This window comes from Lepidochelys kempii, chromosome 2 (assembly GCF_965140285.1).
Source record: "Lepidochelys kempii isolate rLepKem1 chromosome 2, rLepKem1.hap1, whole genome shotgun sequence".
Classification (NCBI taxonomy): domain Eukaryota; kingdom Metazoa; phylum Chordata; order Testudines; family Cheloniidae; genus Lepidochelys; species Lepidochelys kempii.
This window is the reverse complement of record NC_136381.1, coordinates 11,682,795-11,704,728: the sequence shown is the minus strand read 5'-3', so window position 1 is coordinate 11,704,728 and position 21,934 is coordinate 11,682,795. Positions and strand designations below refer to the sequence as shown.

General features: G+C 42.3%; 1 protein-coding gene across 1 annotated transcript in view; it reads right to left on the bottom strand.

Annotated features, from left to right (window-relative positions):
* LOC140907965 (collagen alpha-1(XXII) chain-like) overlaps positions 1–21,934 on the bottom strand; it is a 248,566-nt gene that overhangs the window by 135,300 nt on the left and 91,332 nt on the right. Inside the window, exon 4 of the mRNA XM_073335053.1 lies at positions 16,841–16,915. Coding sequence (XP_073191154.1) covers positions 16,841–16,915 — 75 coding nt within the window. The remainder of the gene's footprint in view (positions 1–16,840; positions 16,916–21,934) is intronic.

Below are 21,934 nucleotides of genomic sequence, written 5' to 3'. Positions count from 1 at the left end.
AAACAATATAATGAAACAGATAAGCAAGCTTGTTAAAGCTACTTTGCAAATAAAAGTTAACTATGATAATTTGTTATTGTACAGCATGCAGGTAAATTACAGCAGAATCTCACAAATTCACATTAAAGATTGGTGCATTGCAAATTACGTTTATTTTGGAGAATTGACGAGTAAATGAACAAACAGTGAAACAGAATCAATCTTGCTTAGCAAAAAATACTTTGTTCATTTTCCATGACGACCGTACTTGAAATTATATTTTTATGATGCTTCAAAGCATTTTAGCAAAGATCCTGTGGGGTATAACTTTCAAAAATAATGAAGATTTTTTTAAGGAGGCTGCGCTGTGTGGTTTCCCATCATGGTTTTCAACTAATAAACTGGTAAGTTTAAGATCGGAATAGCAAGTATTAAGGGGTTTATTTTTAACTAACCCATCCATTTGCTACATAAACCCCCCTTAAAGAGACACCATCACATTTTCAAATGAAAATTTTGCATGTACATGTAACACCTATGATCATTTTTAACTGAAGAAGAAAAATATATATTTTCTCTAGTTCTTCCCCAGATTGTTTACTTTGTGTGTCTGGAAGCACTCTGGAAAGAATCCATCCCTTTCCTGATGCTAGATCCAGTGCAGAGACAGAGAGGAGACTACTTGGGGCTGTAGGTTCAGACCTCTGCTCAAGCTACAACTCTCTGGTCTGCCCTACAAAGCACCATGATTAACTGACTCCAGAGTGCTGAGTACACTGCTAAGGGATGGAGAAGTATGAAACTTCCCTTGAGAGCCAGCAAGTGTCTCCTGGCTTCCTTGAGCTTCCTCTGGAAAGCAATGAGTCATGCAGCATAGGGCTGTTCTTAGTAGGCACAAACCTAGTCCTGGAAGAGAATTATACAGATCTTAGACACATCTCTTAGCTTTCTGACCTTTTTCATGAGTAGAACAGGCAAGCGCACTCCATCATTGGATAGCATAGTGCATGGATACACTACTGGTTCACCATTAAGTGTGGTAGACTTGAGCAGGAAAGATGAATTTGCCTGTGTTTGATTTAAAATGTGGCTTGCCACCATCAGCACAGATGTGGTTAGCTGGATGGCTTCTGACTCTGAGCCATTTAATCAGCAATGCTATAAATGTGGCAGCTAATGAGATGGATAATACTCTTTGATCATCAGGAGCCTACTTCATTATGGCCACTAAAACATGAGGCTACTGAAAACATCTAACCTGATTAAGTCTCATGAAAAGCAGTGTACCCTGGTCAGACCAATAACATTAGAACAATGACCTGAAAGAAAGGCTCTGTTTCACAATGACAAACTTGACTAGGAAAGTAATTTCTTAGGCACTGCTCTACTGATCAAATCAGCCCGATGTCTCTTTATTTGCAGTAATAACTCTTTACAGGAATCAGAGTAACAGCCGTGTTAGTCTGTATTCGCAAAAAGAAAAGGAGTACTTGTGGCACCTTAGAGACTAACCAATTTATTTGAGCATGAGCTTTCGTGAGCTACAGCTCACTTCATCGGATGCATGCCGTGGAAACTGCAGCAGATGTGCAGGTGAACGAGCCTCTGATAGTGTGGCTGATGTTATTAGGCCCTGTGATGGTGTCCCCTGAATAGATATGTGGGCACAATTGGCAACGGGCTTTGTTGCAAGGATAAGTTCCTGGGTTAGTGGTTCTGTTGTGTGGTATGTGGTTGTTGGTGAGTATTTGCTTCAGGTTGCGGGGCTGTCTGTAGGCAAGGACTGGCCTGTCTCCCAAGATTTGTGAGAGTGTTGGGTCATCCTTTAGGATAGGTTGTAGATCCTTAATAATGCGTTGGAGGGGTTTTAGTTGGGGGCTGAAGGTGACGGCTAGTGGCGTTCTGTTATTTTCTTTGTTAGGCCTGTCCTGTAGTAGGTAACTTCTGGATTGATAGATTGATTAACTTCAGATTGATAGAGCCAGAAGAGTTCCCAGAAGTTACCTACTACAGGACAGGCCAAACAAAGAAAATAACAGAACGCCACTAACCGTCACCTTCAGCCCCCAACTAAAACCCCTCCAACGCATTATTAAGGATCTACAACCTATCCTAAAGGATGACCCAACACTCTCACAAATCTTGGGAGACAGGCCAGTCCTTGCCTACAGACAGCCCCGCAACCTGAAGCAAATACTCACCAACAACCACATACCACACAACAGAACCACTAACCCAGGAACTTATCCTTGCAACAAAGCCCGTTGCCAATTGTGCCCACATATCTATTCAGGGGACACCATCACAGGGCCTAATAACATCAGCCACACTATCAGAAGCTCGTTCACCTGCACATCCACCAATGTGATATATGCCATCATGTGCCAGCAATGCCCCTCTGCCATGTACATTGGTCAAACTGGACAGTCTCTACGTAAAAGAATAAATGGACACAAATCAGATGTCAAGAATTATAACATTCATAAACCAGTCGGAGAACACTTCAATCTCTCTGGTCACGCAATCACAGACATGAAGGTCGCTATCTTAAAACAAAAAAACTTCAAATCCAGACTCCAGCGAGAAACTGCTGAATTGGAATTCATTTGCAAATTGGATACTATTAATTTAGGCTTAAATAGAGACTGGGAGTGGCTAAGTCATTATGCAAGGTAGCCTATTTCCTCTTGTTTTTTCCTACCCCCCCCCCCAGATGTTCTGGTTTAACTTGGATTTAAACTTGGAGAGTGGTCAGTTTGGATGAGCTATTACCAGCAGGAGAGTGAGTTTGTGTGTGTGTGGGGGGGGGGATGTGAGAAAACCTGGATTTGTGCTGGAAATGGCCCACCTTAATTATGCACATTGTAGGGAGAATGGTCACTTTGGATGAGCTATTACCAGCAGGATAGTGAGTTTGTGTGTGTGGTTTTTGGGAGGGGGGTGAGGGGGTGAGAGAACCTGGATTTGTGCAGGAAATGGCCCAACTTTATTATCATGCACATTGTGTAAAGAGTTGTCACTTTGGATGGGCTATCACCAGCAGGAGAGTGAATTTGTGTGGGGGGGTGGAGGGTGAGAAAACCTGGATTTGTGCTGGAAATGGCCCATCTGATGATCACTTTAGATAAGCTATTACCAGCAGGACAGTGGGGTGGGAGGAGGTATTTTTTCATATTCTCTGTGTATAAATAAAGTCTGCTGCAGTTTCCACGGCATGCATCCGATGAAGTGAGCTGTAGCTCACGAAAGCTCATGCTCAGATAAATTGGTTAGTCTCTAAGGTGCCACAAGTACTCCTTTTCTTTACAGGAAACAGCCCATTACTCCGGATGCAGACAGCACAGTCTTACTCAGCTATTGCAGGAAGAAAGTAGCCAAACTGTGGCACTGGGCACCATTCACTTTGTCCTAATTGTAATATTCAAGAGCACTTCCTTTTACAACGGAGGTGCCCAGTCTGTGGTCTGAGGATCAAATGTAGCCCTGCAGTTCCCTAAATCATGGCCCAGAGTCACTATCTTCCTTCATTTGCAGAGTGTGAAGGATTAGAACTGCTCAACTGCAATGTTTCTCTGTTGATGAACCTCTATTAATCTACCAAGGAAGATGCAAGTATTAGCAAATATAGATTTCTTCAGTTATTTGGAGGGATTTTTTTAATAAAAGTTTATATTCAGGCACTGTGTTCCAGGGGACTGAGCATGAAACTAGGAACCCCTAAATTCTGTTCCAGTTCGGAAAGTGACCTGTTACGTTGAGCATGGACAATTTGCTTATCCGATCAGTACCTCAGTTTCCCCATGTCTTTCTGGCAGTCAAAAGCAACTTGTATATCTAGAGTAATTGTCAAATTCAGAGGACTGACAAAAACCCAGCATACACAAGTTATATTATTCACGAGTATTTCAACTCTTCAGCAAAGACAGCAAACAGCAGCAGCGTAAGCTTCACAGAGATCATTAATTCCACTTTCAGAAATCCACTAAGCAGTTTGAGTCAGGATCTTTAGCCAACAGCAGCTTCTCTGTCTCCCAAAACAGTGTAGGCTCCATTTAGGGTTGCCATCTTTTGAGTATGTGTGTGTGTGTGGGGGGGGGGGGGGGGGGGGGGGCATTTCATGCAAAACATTTAAAGGGCTAATTTGCATAAATCATTTTTAAAACAATTTGCTGATATTTAAAAGTAACTTGTAAGGAGTTTTTTAACATTTAAATTCCTTAAAAGCCTGAAGATTTAAGTGCCTTGGGAGTACACTATAGACTAGGATTCGTTTAACAGAGCCTCTTGCTATTAACTGATTGCCTCTTGCCCTTGCTTCCATATATACTACAGATGGTTTTCATGTGCTCTTCAAGCTGACCTAACTCTATTTCAGCTGAAGCCGTAAGGAGTTTTACCAATGACTTCAGTGTGGGAGAGTCACGCTCATGCTGAGCGCTTTTTAAAATCCCACCCTACTGTAAGAAATAAGGATCAGGCAGGCTACTGTCCTGTAGTCCCAATACTTTGTACAAGGCCTCCCTCCCCCACCTATGGTATAAGGAGGCAGGAACTTAGATGGCCATAGGTTTGTAACAATATTAAAACATTCTTCATCTGTACCACCAGGAGCCACCATTCACACTGATGATTTACTTTGCACCATTTCTTCCATTTGGAAGGTACATTTGGATGGGTCAGTTTCCCTTTTCTTTATGGTCAACTGCATTTTCTGGTTCTTCTGCTGTATCACATAGGAAACATTAGGGAGTCCTACCATTGCAGAACAACCTCCAAACTACAGCTAGAAAGTCTGGATTTTGATCTGAATTCCAGCTTCAGCAAATTTGGGAATGTGAGAATCAGGAATTTTGGTTGAGGCCTATCGCTAATGTATGCCCAGAAAATGACCTGATTATCTCCTTCTCTCTAAACTGGAGATGCTCATTCATTGAAGCCTGTTCTTCTAGAACATCTGCCTGAAGCATCAGCAAAAGAGAGGGAGAGGCACATCTGTAGCACCAGCAGATAAAAGTGGAGAGAACGGTCCTGGACAAATAAGGAGAAAGCAAAAACAGTGAGAAGCTGAGACTGAAGAGACAGTATAAGAAATGGAGGATTCAAAGCCATGAGCAAACAGGTAATGTAGAAGAGATGGAGACACAGAATCATACAATATAGAGGAAAGGACGGCTTTAATAGAATAGCCAGCTTTCTGTAACAACAAGAAATAAATAAGACCACAAAATTGTTTCCAAGGCACCATAGTTCATCACCTGATCCCATGTTCATAACACTCCATTCTATATTGTATTGTTCTATTTATCTCTTTCAACCTATTCATTCTCTCTTATCCATTTACCCCTCAGTTTTCAGCCAGTTGCTAGTGGTATATTGAGCCACATTCAAAGTTGGTTTTGACATTCAACTCCTTCCCTCATACAAAAGACTTTTCTACGTTGAGGGCACTCTGCATTTTCTGAATGATGGACATTTGGCTTGATGCCACTAACCTCCTTTCTGCTTCTTTCCTGCTTCAGTGAAACAAGATTAAACAAGAGTTAGTTATTCCTTTGATGTTCTTGTAGGCCAGACAGGCTTGTGCCAGTTGAACTTACCAGAACTATTTATAGTAGATGCCAATTTTAATTAGTTCCTATAGTTTAAAAACTAGTTTGGATTCCATTAGATCTGTGGTGGTGTGAATTCCCTTGGAAGTTGGATAGATGGCGCTATACCACACACACGTGTGGCAATATTAATGTGACAGTTTGGGAAAAAACCTCGCCTTTTGGTGTGGCGGGCATGCAGGCAGAGTAATGGAGACAGGGAGCCCCATGCATTTAGCCAGAGAAGAGTAGCAGATTGGGTGGAGTTCTGTGCAGGTAGACAACACAAAGGTGCGGAATCAAAGAATTCTGCACCGATAGCCACAGTCTCTAGTGTTTTCTTGCATGACTTATTTTGTATTTTTATTGTTTGTTTTCAATAAGTGACTACTGAGGGTGTTTGAGAAAAGCTCCATTTTGGGGCCTAGCTTCATAGGATCTGATTGCTGGTAGTGTAGAGAAACACTGCTACATGGAGAGCTCCAGGAGTACTATGTTTCATAACAGATCAGATCCAAAACCTACTGAGGTTAGTGGAAAGACTCCGAATAACTTCAATAGGCTTTGGATAAAGCTAATATGAGAAAGGGTGGCGAACACACTCTTTTGAACTAGAATGTTTGCTTTACAGTTTTGTTGGTTCTGAGATACCAGGATGATGGACACATCAGGATTACGTTAGCAGTAATCCTGTCATTTAACGATATAATGAAGCAGATCACATGAAAACCATTCACACTGGCCAACCTAATTTATCTCTGGGAATACCTGCTTTCACTTTTCATTGCATGGGCCCAGCAGCCAGACAAGCCCAGGTGAAGACATGGATGTGTTTGGTTTGTTAGTGTGCAAATAAAGTTGGTTTCCAGGAAAGTTTTTTGATTTTTTTTACTATCCACACAGACCTGACTACTGATGTAGTGTGAGTATCCCTGGATAGTTCATGCATTCCTTGTGTCTGAATAAAGAATTGGAGTCCATGCAGAGCTGGGATTCAGTTCCCACTACCAGAGGACCTCCGTTCATGTACTCTGAGCTACTATTATTAAACATACTGGGGTTCCTTCCCGGGCAATTAAAATTCAAATGTGGCAAGTACATAAGTAACTGCAATACTAATTCCCCTTGTTTATGAGAGTCTTTGAGTTTTGCTTTCCTGATGCCTATCTGTATATGATACGGACGCATACTAAGGGTCCAGTTAGATAGGCTTTACCCACATTGATAAGCCCTCACTCAGGTGAGTAGTCCCATTGAAGTCATCAATGTAAGTAAAGTTTGCACAACTGGACCCGAAGGGAAGAACCTGGAAGTTGCACGTAGGGTATGTCTAGACTCCAGTCCCTGGGTGCGACTCCATCTCAGAAATGACATATCCAAGCTAGCTTTTATCTAGAGCGGTGAAGCCATGGTAATTGCCCAGCGTTCTGGGTACCTCTGCACAGCCTGCACTGATGTTGGCGGTGCTGCAGCTTCACCATTGCGGGGCCTGAGCTAGCTAATTTAAAGCTCGCTCAGGTGTGTCGGCTCAAGCTGCCATTACACCCAATGACGGTAGTCCAGACACACCCTGCGTCACTGTGCGATTGTGGGGATGTCGCATATGTGCCTCAGTTGCCTCATCTGTAAAATGTGACCGTTATTTCCCTACCTCGCATGGTTTTCAGGAGATGAGAGGATATTAAAAGGTCCCCAAATGTTGGCAAATCTGGTGGAGATCCATCCTATCAGTTCAAAGCTCTTCACATTCAAAGTGTTGCGCTATAATATTCAGATCAGCTAAGGGTTAGTAAATAAGTGGTTAGCGATCACATCTGGTGCGACAGACCATCTACCATGACCTATTATAGGTATAACAGTGGGTGGGGAGAGGGAAGGGGAAACAAACTGGACAGTGCCTATACAAATTGCTAGCTATATCCTTGCCACATGTGTGCGGTGTAGCTGCCAACCATTGTGTTTGTGCATCGACTCTATGTAGTCAGGGATCTGTTACAGACCTCTGTTGCTATTCTAGTGTATCCCACTTGCCTCCCCAGGGGATTGCCTAAGATGACTAGGATATTGGCAATTTCCAATGCGGAGTGCACAGGGAAGGTAAAAACTGATGTCACACCAGGACCCCCTGAACAATGAGATGAGCAACTTTGCACTGCAGTCAACTTTGCATCAGCTGGCGGTGGCTTTTCTCCTCAAGGAGCCATGGTATGCATGCTCCTCTTCCCTGCTGCCACGGCATGTTTCAGTGTCAAATATAAATAGTTTAAGTAATATTATAATTAGCTGGTGAGTCACTGGCATCTTTGGAATTCAAACCCTATGCTGCTGACCACTGGACACCAGAGAAGCGCTGACAGTCAGTCACAGCCATCTCTGTCTATAATTGCAGGCTACTGGGTTTTACAGTCTTGTATTGCTTCTGCGGCACAATGCCCAAACAGCCTTTACTGAGTTATAAATACATGGAGATTACAATACAGTGGTGTTTGGCTTGTTTGTGCCCAGAGATTTCAGTTGTGGGGAAGTGAGTCTCCAATTAGGCTACTGTGGTCAGTACTAGAGTACAACCCAGAAAGCAGACAGCCTGGATGTTCCTTGGCAATGCCCCTACAGCACAGCGTGCTTTCATTTACAGAGGAATTGGGGTTAATTCAGTCTTAAAATTCCATTGAGATCTTTGGTATTGAGACGCATGTATCTTGTCTTCCCTTGCAGATTTCCCTTGCTGGCCAGTATATGATAACTTAATTCAGGACTGTTTCCTCCAAAATGTGGCTAATTCTTGGGTCTGTAACATATTTAACCCAATTTTTTTTCCGTAGACTGTCCAGATGTCTTAGATTCCTAGGCCAAAAGGTGCCATTCTGATCATCTAGCCTGACCTCTTGTCATTGGCAGCATTAGCGGCGATCCCTCAAGGTCAAGGACGATCTCTTTCACAGGTTTTATTTTTCATGGGTCCTTTGGTAACTGAGCAGTCCGATCCTTGAGCTGCAGCCTCATTAGTAGACATTGCAGGTGACGTTGGAAGTCATGGTTGGGCCACGATTGCGGCATGATAGTCATCTGTCCTTTCTTTTCTGGCATTTTTCTGAGGCCAGGACAAGGCAATTTTCCTCAAAAGTGGACCTTCCTTCTCTGACAAGTCTTCGCCAGTTATCCCTATCCTGGGCTACTGTCTCCCAGTGCGTGGTGTCGATGCCACATCTCTTGATGTGTATCTTGAGGATGTCTTTAAAGCGTTTCTTTTGGCCTTCGTGTTTCCTTTCTCCTTTGGTGAGCTGTATGCTTACCAAAACAATTGCTGTACACCCATCAGGCAGGCGTACATAGTGCCCGTTCCACCTCAGCTGGTGCTGGATAATCAGGGTCTCAACACGTTGGCCTCTGGGAGGACACTGACATTAGTGCAACGATCCTCCCACTTTATGTTGAGGATCTTCTGAAGAAAGTGCTGGTGTTGGTGTTCCAGATTTTTCAGGTGTTTTCTATCGGTCACCCAAGTCTCACAGCCCTAGAGGAGAGTTGGGATTACCACCGCTTTATAAAATAAAAGTCTAGTGTGCGTTCTGATGTCGTGATTGTTGAACACCCGGCGAGACAGTCTGCCAAAGGCAAGGCTGGCACAATGAATTCTGTGCTGAATCTCAATGTCTATGTCTGCCCTGTGTGAGAGATCGCTGCCAGGATAGGCCAAGTGTTCTACATTTTCCAGCTCTTCTTTGTTGATGTAGATCTTCCTTGCAGGGTCTGATGATTGACTGGGAGCTGGCTGGTGAAGAACGTTTGTTTTACCGATGTTCAGAGTTAGCCCTAGGCTTTTGTAAGCTTCAGAAAAGCAACTATTCGGTAGTTAATAACAGTTAATAACTGTTCGGTTATTTTTGCCGATATTACTTTAGTTCAGGCACGGAGACGAGAAAGGTTGAAGAGGTTGCCGTCAGTCCAATATTGGATGCCAATGCCCTGTGGAGGCAGTCTTGGGTTAACATTTTCATAGCTGCTAAGAAAATGGAGAAAAGGGTGGGTGCTGGTACACAACATTGTTTTACGCCAGTTCAGATGACAGAGGGCTCAGAGGCAGAGCCACTGCAGAGGATGGAGGCAGTCATCTGGTCATGGAGGAGTCTTACAATGGTGATACATTTGCTTGGGCAGCCAAACTTTGACATGATTTTCCACAGAGTCTCACGGTTGACAGAGTCAAAGGCTTTGGTCAGATCGATAAAGGCCATATACAGCTCCAGGTGTTGTTCTTCACATTTTCCCTGGCTGCAAAAATCATGTCAGTGGTGCCTCATGATGGTCTGAAGCCGCACTGGGGCTCTGGAAGGAATTCCTCTGCAACAGAGAGCAGGTGATTCAGTAAGTTTCTAGCAAGAATCTTCCAAGAGATGGAGAGGAGGGCAATGCCTCAATAGTTGCCACAGTCGGCCCTGTCTCCCTTTTTGAAAATGGTGACAATGTTAGCGTTACGTAAGTCAGCGGGGATTTCTTCTGTGTGCAAGATTTTGAGGAGCAGGAAATGAAGCTTGTTAGTGTTTCTCCCCCCACTTTGCGTACTTCAGCTGATATTCCATCAGGACCTGGTGCTTTATTGTTCATCATTTGCTTCATTGCTTTGCAGAGTTCCTCTGGTGACCTCTTATAGAACACAGACCACAGAACTTTACCAAAAGAATTCCTGTGTGAACAAAATGCAGCCAACTATCTCTTTTAAGAATTTAATTGAGCATTTATTGTTGTGGATAAGTGTAATTAATTAATGTATGATGGATAGGTGTAAGCAGGATAGGGTCAGATGAGTATAAGGCTGACAAGCTTTTATAAGTTTCAGAGTAACAGCCATGTTAGTCTGTATTCACAAAAAGAAAAGGAGTACTTGTGGCACCTTAGAGACTAACCAATTTATTTGAGCATAAGCTTTCGTGAGCTACAGCTCACTTCATCTGAGGCATACTGTGGAAAATACAGAAGATGTTTTTATACACACAGACTATGAAAAAATGGGTGTTTATCACTACAAAAGGTTTTCTCTCCCCCCACCCCATTCTCCGGCTGGTAATGAGTGATCACTCTCCTTACAATGTATATGATAATCAAGGTGGGCCATTTCCAGCACAAATCCAGAGTTTAACAAGAACGTCTGAGGAACGGGGGGGAGGGAAGGAATAAACAAGGAGAAATAGGTTACTTTTTATAATGAATCAACCATTCCCAGTCTCTATTCAAGCCTAAGTTAATTGTATCCAATTTACAAATTAATTCCAATTCAGCAGTCTCTCATTGGAGTCTGTTTTCGAAGTTTTTTTGTTGAAGGATAGTCACTTTGAGATCAGAAATCGAGTGACCAGAGAGATTGTATAAGTGATGAGTGTGTATGAAGTATATAAGCAAAGTAAGGCTATAATGCAAAGTTTGCAGGCTGAAGTCTGTAAGATTTCATCTTAGCCATGTTAGTCTTTGGGCCTAAAGAGGGGGACATAAGTAAGTGACCCAGGAATGACCCTGTAGCAGTAAAGTTACAAGTTTACTGTAAAGAATATGCCAATGGGTGATGTTTGGGAAAATATGCCCCAATATACCTCTCTAGACTGCAAGGCACTCAATCATAACATCAGGAGAAATTCTGCTGTCAATGCAGATTACCATGGGGACATGTGTATGTAGATGCTAATGAAAATAAGGGGCACGACCTATGAAAAGTGGAGCACCCCAAAATGTATGGGGTGTGGAAGTGCAGGTAAGAAGAAAGGGGTTGACACCTTTATGCATATGTATGAGTCTTAATAGGCATAAGTGTTTCTCTGAATAAAAGGTGTTGCCCGGCCTGCATGCTGGGGGAAGAAATATCCAGGGATCTGCCAGGATGACAACCATGGGTGATGATGAGGAGGAGGAGAATAATGACTGACACTCTGGAAGGAAGAGAGAGGGGTCTCCCAGCAGGAGATGTGAGTGATATGGTCATAGGCTTAAACACCTCATGCTCTCACCCCATCTGCTGTTGTATTTTTAGTATTTGTGGGATTCTTAGTGAATTCTTAGTTTATCTGCTTAGTGAATTTTTTAATAAAGGAAAATGTAATCAACTGGAATTGTTTCTCATTTGCTCTTAGGGTCTCTTAAATCTAATAATATTCCTGATGTTGTAGCCCTCAGGAGACTAAATCTTTAACCAATGCAGTCTAAGACATTGGTTCTCACCCAAGGGTCTGTGGCCCCTGGGGGGCTGCGAGCAGGTTTCAGGGGTCCATGAAGCATAGCCAGTGCTAAACTGTCTGGGGATCAGGGCAGAAAGCCAAAGCTCAATCCCCACCATGGTGGGGCTGAAGTCCAAGCAACTTCGCTTTGCGGGGCTCCTGTGGCGTGGGGCCACAGGCAACTGCCCTGCTTGCTACCCACTAATGCCGGCCCTGGGTTTTATATGCAGAAAAACAGTTGTTGTGGCACAGGTGGACTGTGGAGTTTTTATAGCACGTTGGGGGGGCAAGAGGGGGCTCAGAAATAAAAAGGTTGAGAACCCCTGGTCTAAGAGAATAATCAGTAATCAATTCGCCCATACATCTGTAAGGCTACTTAGAGCATATCTGTTTTAAAAAATAATCAAATCTTGATTTTAAAAGCTTCCACAAACCTTGGCAAATTGCTCCAATTGTTAATTATCCCCACTGTTAAAAATGCGTACCTTATTTCCAGTCTGAATGTGTCTAGCTTCAGCTTTCACTTTCAGATTTCATTGGGCTGATCCGATCTCCTGCAGGCCTAGCTTAGAATATATTTAATGGTCCAGACCCAAGTTTGGTAAAACTTCATTTGGTAATATCTGTTGCATGTGCCAGTGCGTTGTGACATGATGATGATGCATCATAATGTGCCAGAGCCATGTCATCAATTACATCACATCATCACCAAGTTGTTGTGTATGGCAGGGAGCTATGCCACCCTAGGCTGTGACTCTGTCAGGTGCCCCAAGGAAACAGGGTCAGGGCTAGGCAATATTTAGATGGACTGAGTATGACAGCCAGGAATTCCAGAATTTCACTTTTGACTCTAACAACTTCGGACAAGCCACATAAGCCCTCTCATCTTAGTTTCCCTATCTGTAAAATAAGACTACTACTTATCTACCACACAGGGATGGTGTGCGGATTATTTCACGTTTATACGTTGCCTAAAAAATACTAAGTGCTATTAAATACCTTAAAAAGAAAAGGAGGACTTGTGGCACCTTAGAGACTAACAAATTTATTTGAGCATAAGCTTTCGTGAGCTACAGCTCACTTCATCAGATGCATTCCGATGAAGTGAGCTGTAGCTCACGAAAGCTTATGCTCAAATAAATTTGTTAGTCTCTAAGGTACCACAAGTCCTCATTTTCTTTTTGCAGATACAGACTAACACGGCTGCTACTCTGAAACCTGTCATTAAATCCCTTGACATTTACTGTAACAGGTGTTCATCCGAGTGTCCTGATCTGAGCCCATTCCTCTTTCCTACATTCCCTTTGCATTTTCTATTGCGTCTGGTATTCTTTACTTCCTGGACTAAAGTAAAGTAATCGTCAAGTATTATGAGCTGTTACTGTGCTCTGTTAAACAGCTGAGGCATACCACCTCAAGTGTCTCTCACTGCTTTCCTTTGTTTGTTACCTTCCCTCCCCCTATCCTGTTTGTTTATACAGCAGTCTTCACTGAATGCTATTGCAAAAAAATTATCATCCTTTAAACTTAACTGGCCTGATCTATTTTCCAAGTTCCCCACTCCACCACCATTGGGGGTAGGTTCACCTGTTGGGATTTCACAACCTGCTGTTCCTGTGCTCAGACAAAACTCTGCTTCCCCTCAATTTATTGGATCACAGACACTTAAATTCATTAAAGTGGTGAGGTCACTGCATAATGCATTGTCATGGATCTACTTTTCAGGCCTGCCGTTGATGGTGATCTGTGCAACAGCTGTATGTGTTGTCCTTTCTAAGAGTGCACTATGTAATAATAAGATGATAAAAAAATTCCCCACACACATTTGTTTCCACTCTCCTCCTCCTTAATTCCATTACTCCCCACCCCCCTTATGCACAAAACAGAGACAGAAGGGAAGGCAGAGGTGTTGCGCTTTAACACGGTTATACAGAGCCTTTGTCACCTCAGAGTTAGATTTGCTGCAATGCTCTCTGTATGGGGCTGCACTTTGGGACCCTTCAGAAGCTGAAGTTAGTTCAGAATGCAGCTTTCTTACACACGTTACCCCAGGATCACCACTGGCTCCCAAGAATTTTCCAGATGGAATGTTAACCTCAAGGCCCTAAACAATTTGGGACCCTGGTTACCAAAGAAACAGGCTCTTTCCCTAGGCCATTCTGCCCCAGTTGAATTCTGCAGAGATGCTAGAGCTGGCATTCTCTCATACGTGTGAGAGATCTGGTGCATTGTACCCCACTGAAACACAACCGCCCACGGGATACAACATAGCAGCTCTTTAGCATCCTAGAGCAACACCATACACTAGTTCAGAACAGAAAACAAAGAATACCACAGCCGCAGAATCTGCCAGGATAGTTTTGGAAGGCAGGACGTCATTTTTCACATTGATGTTTGTGCAAGACACTAAAGCTTGCATTCTAATCTTGCAAAAAATTGCTAGGGGATCCTTAATGACCAATATGGACACCAGGTTCGTCTGATGTCCCAGGTGGACTGATTTAAATCCACAAGCAGGACACTTTGATTTAAATAGATGTTAATCTTGTTTTGCATTTGTAATTTTTCATTATATTCCTAAAGAAAGGTTGAGTCTCATTGGTAGGTACAAATTGTTACTTTCTGGTAACTAGAAGGACACACATTATTTAAGCAGTTATATAGTTTAACATACATTTATTCAGATTGTTAATTTTTACATTTTTTATTATGTCAGAAAATGATAAATGTATTTCTTATTTACTAGAAGATGATTATCTTTTTAGTCATGATCTGGGTCAAGCTGCCTTTGGATGGAAATTGGAATTCAATTAAAATGCACAAAAAGCATTTTCAATTTGTTTATATTAGTTAAATAAAACTACCTTAAATGTGTTGGATACAAAAGTGAAAAAAGTTTATCAAAACATGTTCTGCGTTTATTTATTAATTAAACAAAGAAAGTATTACCTGCAGTTAGTGAACTGATCTGATTATTGTCATCATGTCCTTCACGATTTTAGAACTAGTAGATCTCCTCTCACATTCAGTTTTATTCATAGATTGGAAGAGGAAAACAAATTTTGCTGCCTTTTCCATTCCAATTTGTTTCTCAACTTCAAATGAACTAGTAATTTCACTGGACTAGTTGAATAAACTGAAATAAAGAAAATATTCAGTCTGCACCTACTGAAGAGACCGCTGCCAGGGGTGCTGGAACAATTTTTATAGTGGGGCTGCTGAGAGCCATTGAACCAAATTGTAAACCCTGGATATAATGAAAACCACTTCAAACCAAGGGGTGCGGCAGTACCCCCAGCACCCCTAGTAGTTCCAGCACCTATGACCCCTGCTGTCAAAAGCTGGTTTAGCATTTCAACAATCTCTGGTTCCAGGTGCTTAGCCAGTGACTTCCTCCAGTTCACTGATCTGACTTTCTTTAAAACTTGGCAGCAAACATATACTGCTTGAATATGGGTTTTTTTTACTTAATTTAAATTATTTTAATACATTATAATAAGTTTAGGCCTTAAATTATGGTGTCAGAATTTCAGAATTTAGTTTTAAATAGGTTTCTTTTTAAAAGGAAAAATGTATTTAAATAAAAACCATATTTGATTTTTTAAATCACTGATTTTTATCCACCCTGCTTACATCTCATCTGCCTCCAACAGCACAGTGACCCCGAGCACAGTGCTGGAACATTATTAGTCCAATACTGTCCCATCCCTTGAATCACAGTAAGAGCAAAGAATCCTTGTTGCTTCAGAGTATGAAAAGCTATCTAGTTACTTCTAAGAATTACCTTGTATTAAGAAAAAAGCTAGAAGTTGCTGTAATCCGTGACTTTAACAATCTGGTTGTGAAGTCACTATACAGTATTGACAACCTTTTAACTTTAGATTTAAGAGATAAATGTTGGCCTAGTAAATGACTGTCCTGTGTTATCAATACGGCTGGAAGAACTAAGTCATCTGTCATCTGTGAAGCGGAAATGCGGAATACTGATTTATTGTCAGTCAGAGAGAGATGAGTAAAATGAAAGTTAACATTGAAAACTAACTTCATTTTATCTGGGAACTACTCCAACGGACCCAAAGTGATTGACAAAAGGACGTTTCACTTTTTCAATGCTCAACACTAAAAAGTCATAAAAGGGAAGGGTGGGTTTTATTAAACAAGTGACCCACCGTACCAGTCAGATACAAACTGGAGGACATGTGCTGCCATTTACAACACCTATGTGTTGGGAAGGATTACCCAGCTGATACTACATAGGGGATGGGTGCTAATCCTCTGGCTCATTATGAGCAGCAGCTTACACTGTGAACAGTCTAATTTAATATCAGTGGGGGTACTTGCAGAGACAATGCCAGCACGGGTGACAGAATAGAGCCTTGCCAAATCCAAAATACATGTCAGAACAGATGAATGGGGAATTCCTTCTACAGGAGTCCACAGAACAGGAAGGATGCTGTCACCCTGTGTTGACAGAGGTCTAGATGAAATCCCACCATTATGGATACAAGCAGCCTGAAAATAGCACAGACAGAACTGACACCTCTCTAACAGGAATCCTCAGGTGAAATGAGCATCAACGACTACCAGGGCTGTCAAATCCTGTACCCTTCTCCCCATATCACCTCCCAACATCAGGCCATGCTAGTGGCCTCCATAGCTGTGACCAGACTTCTTGGTTCAGACAGAAACATTCCAGGAATTCTCCTGATGGGCCAGTTTTCAGTTACAGGAGTTCATGACACCACAAATAAGCTATAAAAGGGGTACAAATTACGCTCACATGTGACAGAATCAGTCCCACAGCTGGCTGAAAAGACATACCAGAACTCCCAGAAAAGCTGTAATGTCACTAGCCCTAAATCAACTATACTCACTCCATAGCAAATGAGTCAACTAATAGGTCTCTTCCAGCATTGCTGCTTCCAATATATATCACTGGATATATGTTACATTAAGGAAATGCCAAGAGGCAAGGAAACCATGACAAAGTCAGAACATTTCAATAGGACCTACACTATTATGTTATTAAAATTCTCAGAGGCACTGCAGAAGGGAAGTCTCTGGGATTACCTGGGATTTCATCAGTCTCTCCATTGGTGTGTTTAAATCGATCTCCTTCCACGTGGACATTTGGACACAGCACATCTACAAAGAACAAGAATAAAAAAGCAATGACTATAAATGAAAGCTTGGTCACTCAATGGAAAATTATATAAATATAAGCAGTATCTATCTATCCCACTGAAATACTCCCCTTGGAATGTGAAATACAGATGCCAAAATTCGAACCACCTTCCAGTCAGTAAAACCTTTATTATGGTTAAAAGAAAAGGAGTACTTGTGGCACCTTAGAGACTAACAAATTCATCTGAGCATAAGCTTTCGTGAGCTACAGCTCACTTCATTGGATGCATCTGATGAAGTGAGCTGTAGCTCATGAAAGCTTATACTCAAATGAATTTGTTAATCTCTAAGGTGCCACAAGTACTCCTTTTCTTTTTGCGAATACAGAGTAACATGGCTGCTACTCTGAAACCTTTATTATGTTTGTTATTTGTATTATGGTAGCGCTTCCAGGACCTGGCTGAGATTGGGGCACTGTACAAACATTGAGTAAGAGACAGTCCCTGCTCCAAAGAGTTTAAAACCTAACCAGACAAAACTTTCACCCAGGCTCCCAATATCTCCTATCTCAATTACTGGCTTTGACAAGTGGATTCAGTGGAATGCTGCTGCAATGATCATTTCCCTAGCCTGTTGCTTTGACCATGTTACCCTTTCCTTTGCTTCCTTCCACAAGCTCCCCCTTCTTGATCATGTCAGCTACTTGGCTTCACTTTCGAGGCCCTTCATGGCCTATCCGCACCCTACTTATCGTCTCTTATTCACTATCAAGCTGTCAACTCCTGCTTCTGTTCAACCCATGTCCATCGCCCATCTATTAAATTTTCAAACAAGCACCTTTGTGCTTTTCTCCCAAGTTGCCCCCACACATGGGAGAAGCTCCCCATAAACATCCACAAAGCTACCTCAATATCCTCCTTCAACACCCCCCTTGAAACTCTCCTTTGTGGTGAAGCCTACAGCAAACTTGACAATGGTTAGGTTGTTGATGTGCTGAGACCACTGCCCATCACGATGACCAATACTGTCTCATTGTTTTTCTGTACTTCCCTACCTGTCCGTCTGTATCTGTTTGCTGTCTCTTGTCTTATATTGGATTGTAAGCTTTTTGGGTCTTTGTTCACGACTGAGGCTCCTAGGTAAGGCTACAGTAATACAAATAACAAACACAGACTTGCCCAAGGTCATCGAGCACGTCAGTGGCAGAACCAGAACCAGAACCCAGGTCTCCTGAACCTCAGTCCAGTACCATATCCACTGGCTACCTCACCTCCAAAAATTTGGGCTTTAACTACTTCCCAATGCTCCTTTATTTTGCTCATCCACAAAGCACTGCTGAGCAAAATGAAGACTTGGAACACCACTCCCAGGTAAGCCCAGTGCCAAATAGCATTTGGTAAAAATCACGTCAATACCCAACCGGTGTCCAGCATTTTTCAAGCTCCAAATTGGTGCCAACTCGATCTTTGGGTCCATCCATCTAGGTACCCGCCTATCTACCTCTTTCCTATCATAGATCTAAAGTAACTTTTTATTTATATTTTGTTTTCCTAGATCAATAGCTAATTTCACACTTCTAAACAATGGGACATATGGCTCAAGGAGTCTGTTTAACGAGAATATGAAAAATGAACACACCAGACTGGGCATTAGAAACCATGCTACTATTTTTCATTCCATACTTCAATGTTCAGCCAGGTGGGAATTTAACACAGATACTATTGCTTCATCTGCACCAGATGTATGCACAACTATAAACACATCCCCTGGCCTCCCACTGTTGTAATGCCATCCTCATATATCTTTCCCTGCACCTTTTGCTGATTATTAACCACTGCTGCATTACACCATGCACCGTTTCAATGATTTAATTGTTAAGGAAGGGACCTGTCTTTCTTTGTTTGACCATTAAAAAGGTATACTCAATTTAGGAGTGATACAAATAAAAAACATGATCACCATCATTGATTTCAGTGGCAGAGGTTACTGTACACTTGTTCCCTAAAGGAAGCCAAACCCATTATGAAATGGACAAAATGTACACTCTAGAACAGGTACTGAAAACAATCCCTCATACTACTATGATATCTCTTAGCAATTATTAATGTACAATGGACATCACCACAAAGCATAATCATCTTATCGGTAAGTCTGTCTTGGGACTGCAGCACTGCTCCAAGATCAGAATTGTAAGACTGTAGATTTGCTACTGACAATCACACTTCTTTGTGTGTTCCTCTTCTGGAATGCTTTTTCATTCAGTACGTGTTCTTCTCCATTAATCCTGCTCTGGAACAAGAGGAACACAATTAATGGGAAGAGGGATGGATGGACTGATCTAGATAAGAGGACTCCCTGAACCTTTCATCATAACTTGACCCATTCTGTTTTGGTTTGGTTTTTTTGTTCCAAAATCTTCAGTTCACTTTTTTTAAAAAGTTTCAGGCACTTTTGGGCCCTGGATAGAAGCAAAAGGCCCCCAAACTCCAAAACAGGCTGTTCTTGTGGCATTTCCAACCCAAGCTGTAAGAGCAAATTCCAGAAATCTCACAAGGACTCCTTACATTCCCAATTATGCTGATAAATAGCAGAAAAAAACCCCACAAAACCAAAATACTAGAAAATGTGCTGTTATCCAGAGCAGCTTTAAAATGAACCAAATTATGGCATTTCTACTACAGTACTTCCCTTGACAGACTATTCCACAAGCCTGGGACGTTGTTCCATATATCAAGACAAAATTTTACATTGCTCAATTTTGTTGCTTCTTTCCTAGTGAGACACACCCCTACTATTACCTTAATAATTCCTTATCCCCTTGAAGCCCAGTCCTGCCTTCATTTCCACAGATCCACCTGTCAGCAACTTCAGTGAGAGTTGCACCTGTGTAACAGATTAGAGTTTGCTGTTTGTACCTTTCAACTATTTGCAGATGGCTTAAAATTCCTCTTTACCCTTTCATCATAATTTAGCCAAACAACACATGTTTAGGGGCCAGAGTCTGATCCCAGTTACATCAGTGTAAATCTATGGTAATTTAGTTTACTTCAGTGGATTACACCACTGTAAATGGGAGCAGAATTTGGCCACTGTATCTTTTATTAATTGCCTTCTTATGCAATCAACCCCAGTCCTTTAATTACACTGCTGTCTTTCATCAGGAGAGATATATTCTCCTGTAACTATCCTTAGTTTTTTAACTAATGAGCTACTAGCTCTGAACAAAGTGGCACTGAAGGCCTTATCATCTAGGCTTTTTGAATTGAAGCTGCCAGCCTCAATACACGAGTATCAATGAGTTTATTGGCTGTACTGAACATGTCTCCACTATAGAGATATCCAGGTACGCACCTAAACTTCTAAAAAGCCTTCTTCCAGCATGGACTTGTCTTGGAGTAAAACCTGACACAGATTTATGGGGGAGGTGGTCTTCAGTTGTCCCGAAGTGCTAGTCAGCTGTGACAGAATACACCCCCATATTCAGAGCCTACACACTATTGTAATAATCTTTGTACAAAGTATGCCTTGTAAGGTATAATTTGAAAACTCATAGTTTGCTGGTCAGTATTGCCCAGGTAAAATATATGTGGTAACATTGTATGTGAAGTTATAAGAGTCCCCTATATGGTGTTATTAACACATGCTCCAAACCCCACAGTCCCACACAAACAGATGTTGGCAAACAGGTCTGACCTAAACAAAGGAATGTGTGCTTACTTTAATTTGCATTTAAGCAGTAAACAGAACCATCAAGCAGAAAGGGGAGACAAAGGAACCTCAAACAGGTGAAACAAACAACAGGAGACATCCTTCCACATAGACCTTGTCTACACTACTGAGTTTTGATGCCAAAAACTGCCTTTTGAGGGCCAAACAGTGAATGTGTACACACTGCAATGCGAGTTTTGTTGGGAAAAACGCCCAGTTTTGGCGACAAAATACATCCACCCCAATGAGAGACTTACGTCTTTTTCCTCTAAGTTTTTATCGACAAAGTGCCAATGCAGACACCACGCTTGATTTCATCACTTTAATTGGCCTCCAGGAAGTGTCCCACAATGCCCATCCTGACCACTGTGACCAGCAGTTTGAACTCTACTGCCCTGCAGCCAGGTAAACAATCATCCACCCCTCCCACTTAGAAGCCCTGGAAATTTTTGAAATTCCATTTCCTGCTAGCTCAGCGTCGAGAGATCTCAAAGCATCTTCCCAGGTGAGCATGGTGCTACCAATACATGCGTGGGCACGTTAATAATTTCCTTACTAAAATATAAGGCCTGAAATGTCACCATTGCCTACTAGGAAAACTGTAACATTAAAGCACCTTTGACAGAGATATACATTACTGGTGCTGATTGTCAAAGTGCTACCTCAAAGCCTCCCTGATTCAAATTGCCCTCCTCTAGGCCCTTCTGATAGCCCAGGCTGCTCAAAATCAGCGGCCAAGCGGTCTGCCTCAGCACTCCATCCCTGAGCAAACCTTTCTCCCTTAGCTTCATGGAGAACATGCAATGTACAGCACACAGCTATGGCCATGGGAATATTATCCTCATTAAAGTCTAACCTGCCATAAAGGTATTGCCAATGCACCTTTAATCTGCCAAAGGAATATTCAACTGTCAGCTGGCACCTACTCAGCCTGTGGTTGAACCGCTCCTTACTGCTGTCCAGGTGTCCCGTGTAAGGTTTCGTGAGCCATAGCTGTAAGGGGTATGCCGGGTCTCCCAAGATCACTATGGGCATTTCAACATCCCCCATTGTAATCTTCTGGTTTGGAAAGAAAGTCCCCGCTTGCAGCTTTGTGCACAGGCTGGTGTTCCTGAAGATGCGTGCGTCATGTTCCTTCCTGGACCACCCCATGGTGATGTCAGTGAAACGTCCCCAGTGATCCACAAGTGCCTGGTACACCATGGAGAAGTACCCCTTCCTAATAATGTACTCCATCGCAAGAAGGTCCGATGCCAAAATTGGAATGTGTGTGCCATCTATCGCCCCTCCACAGTTAGGGAAACCCATCTCTGCAAAGCCGTCCACTATTTC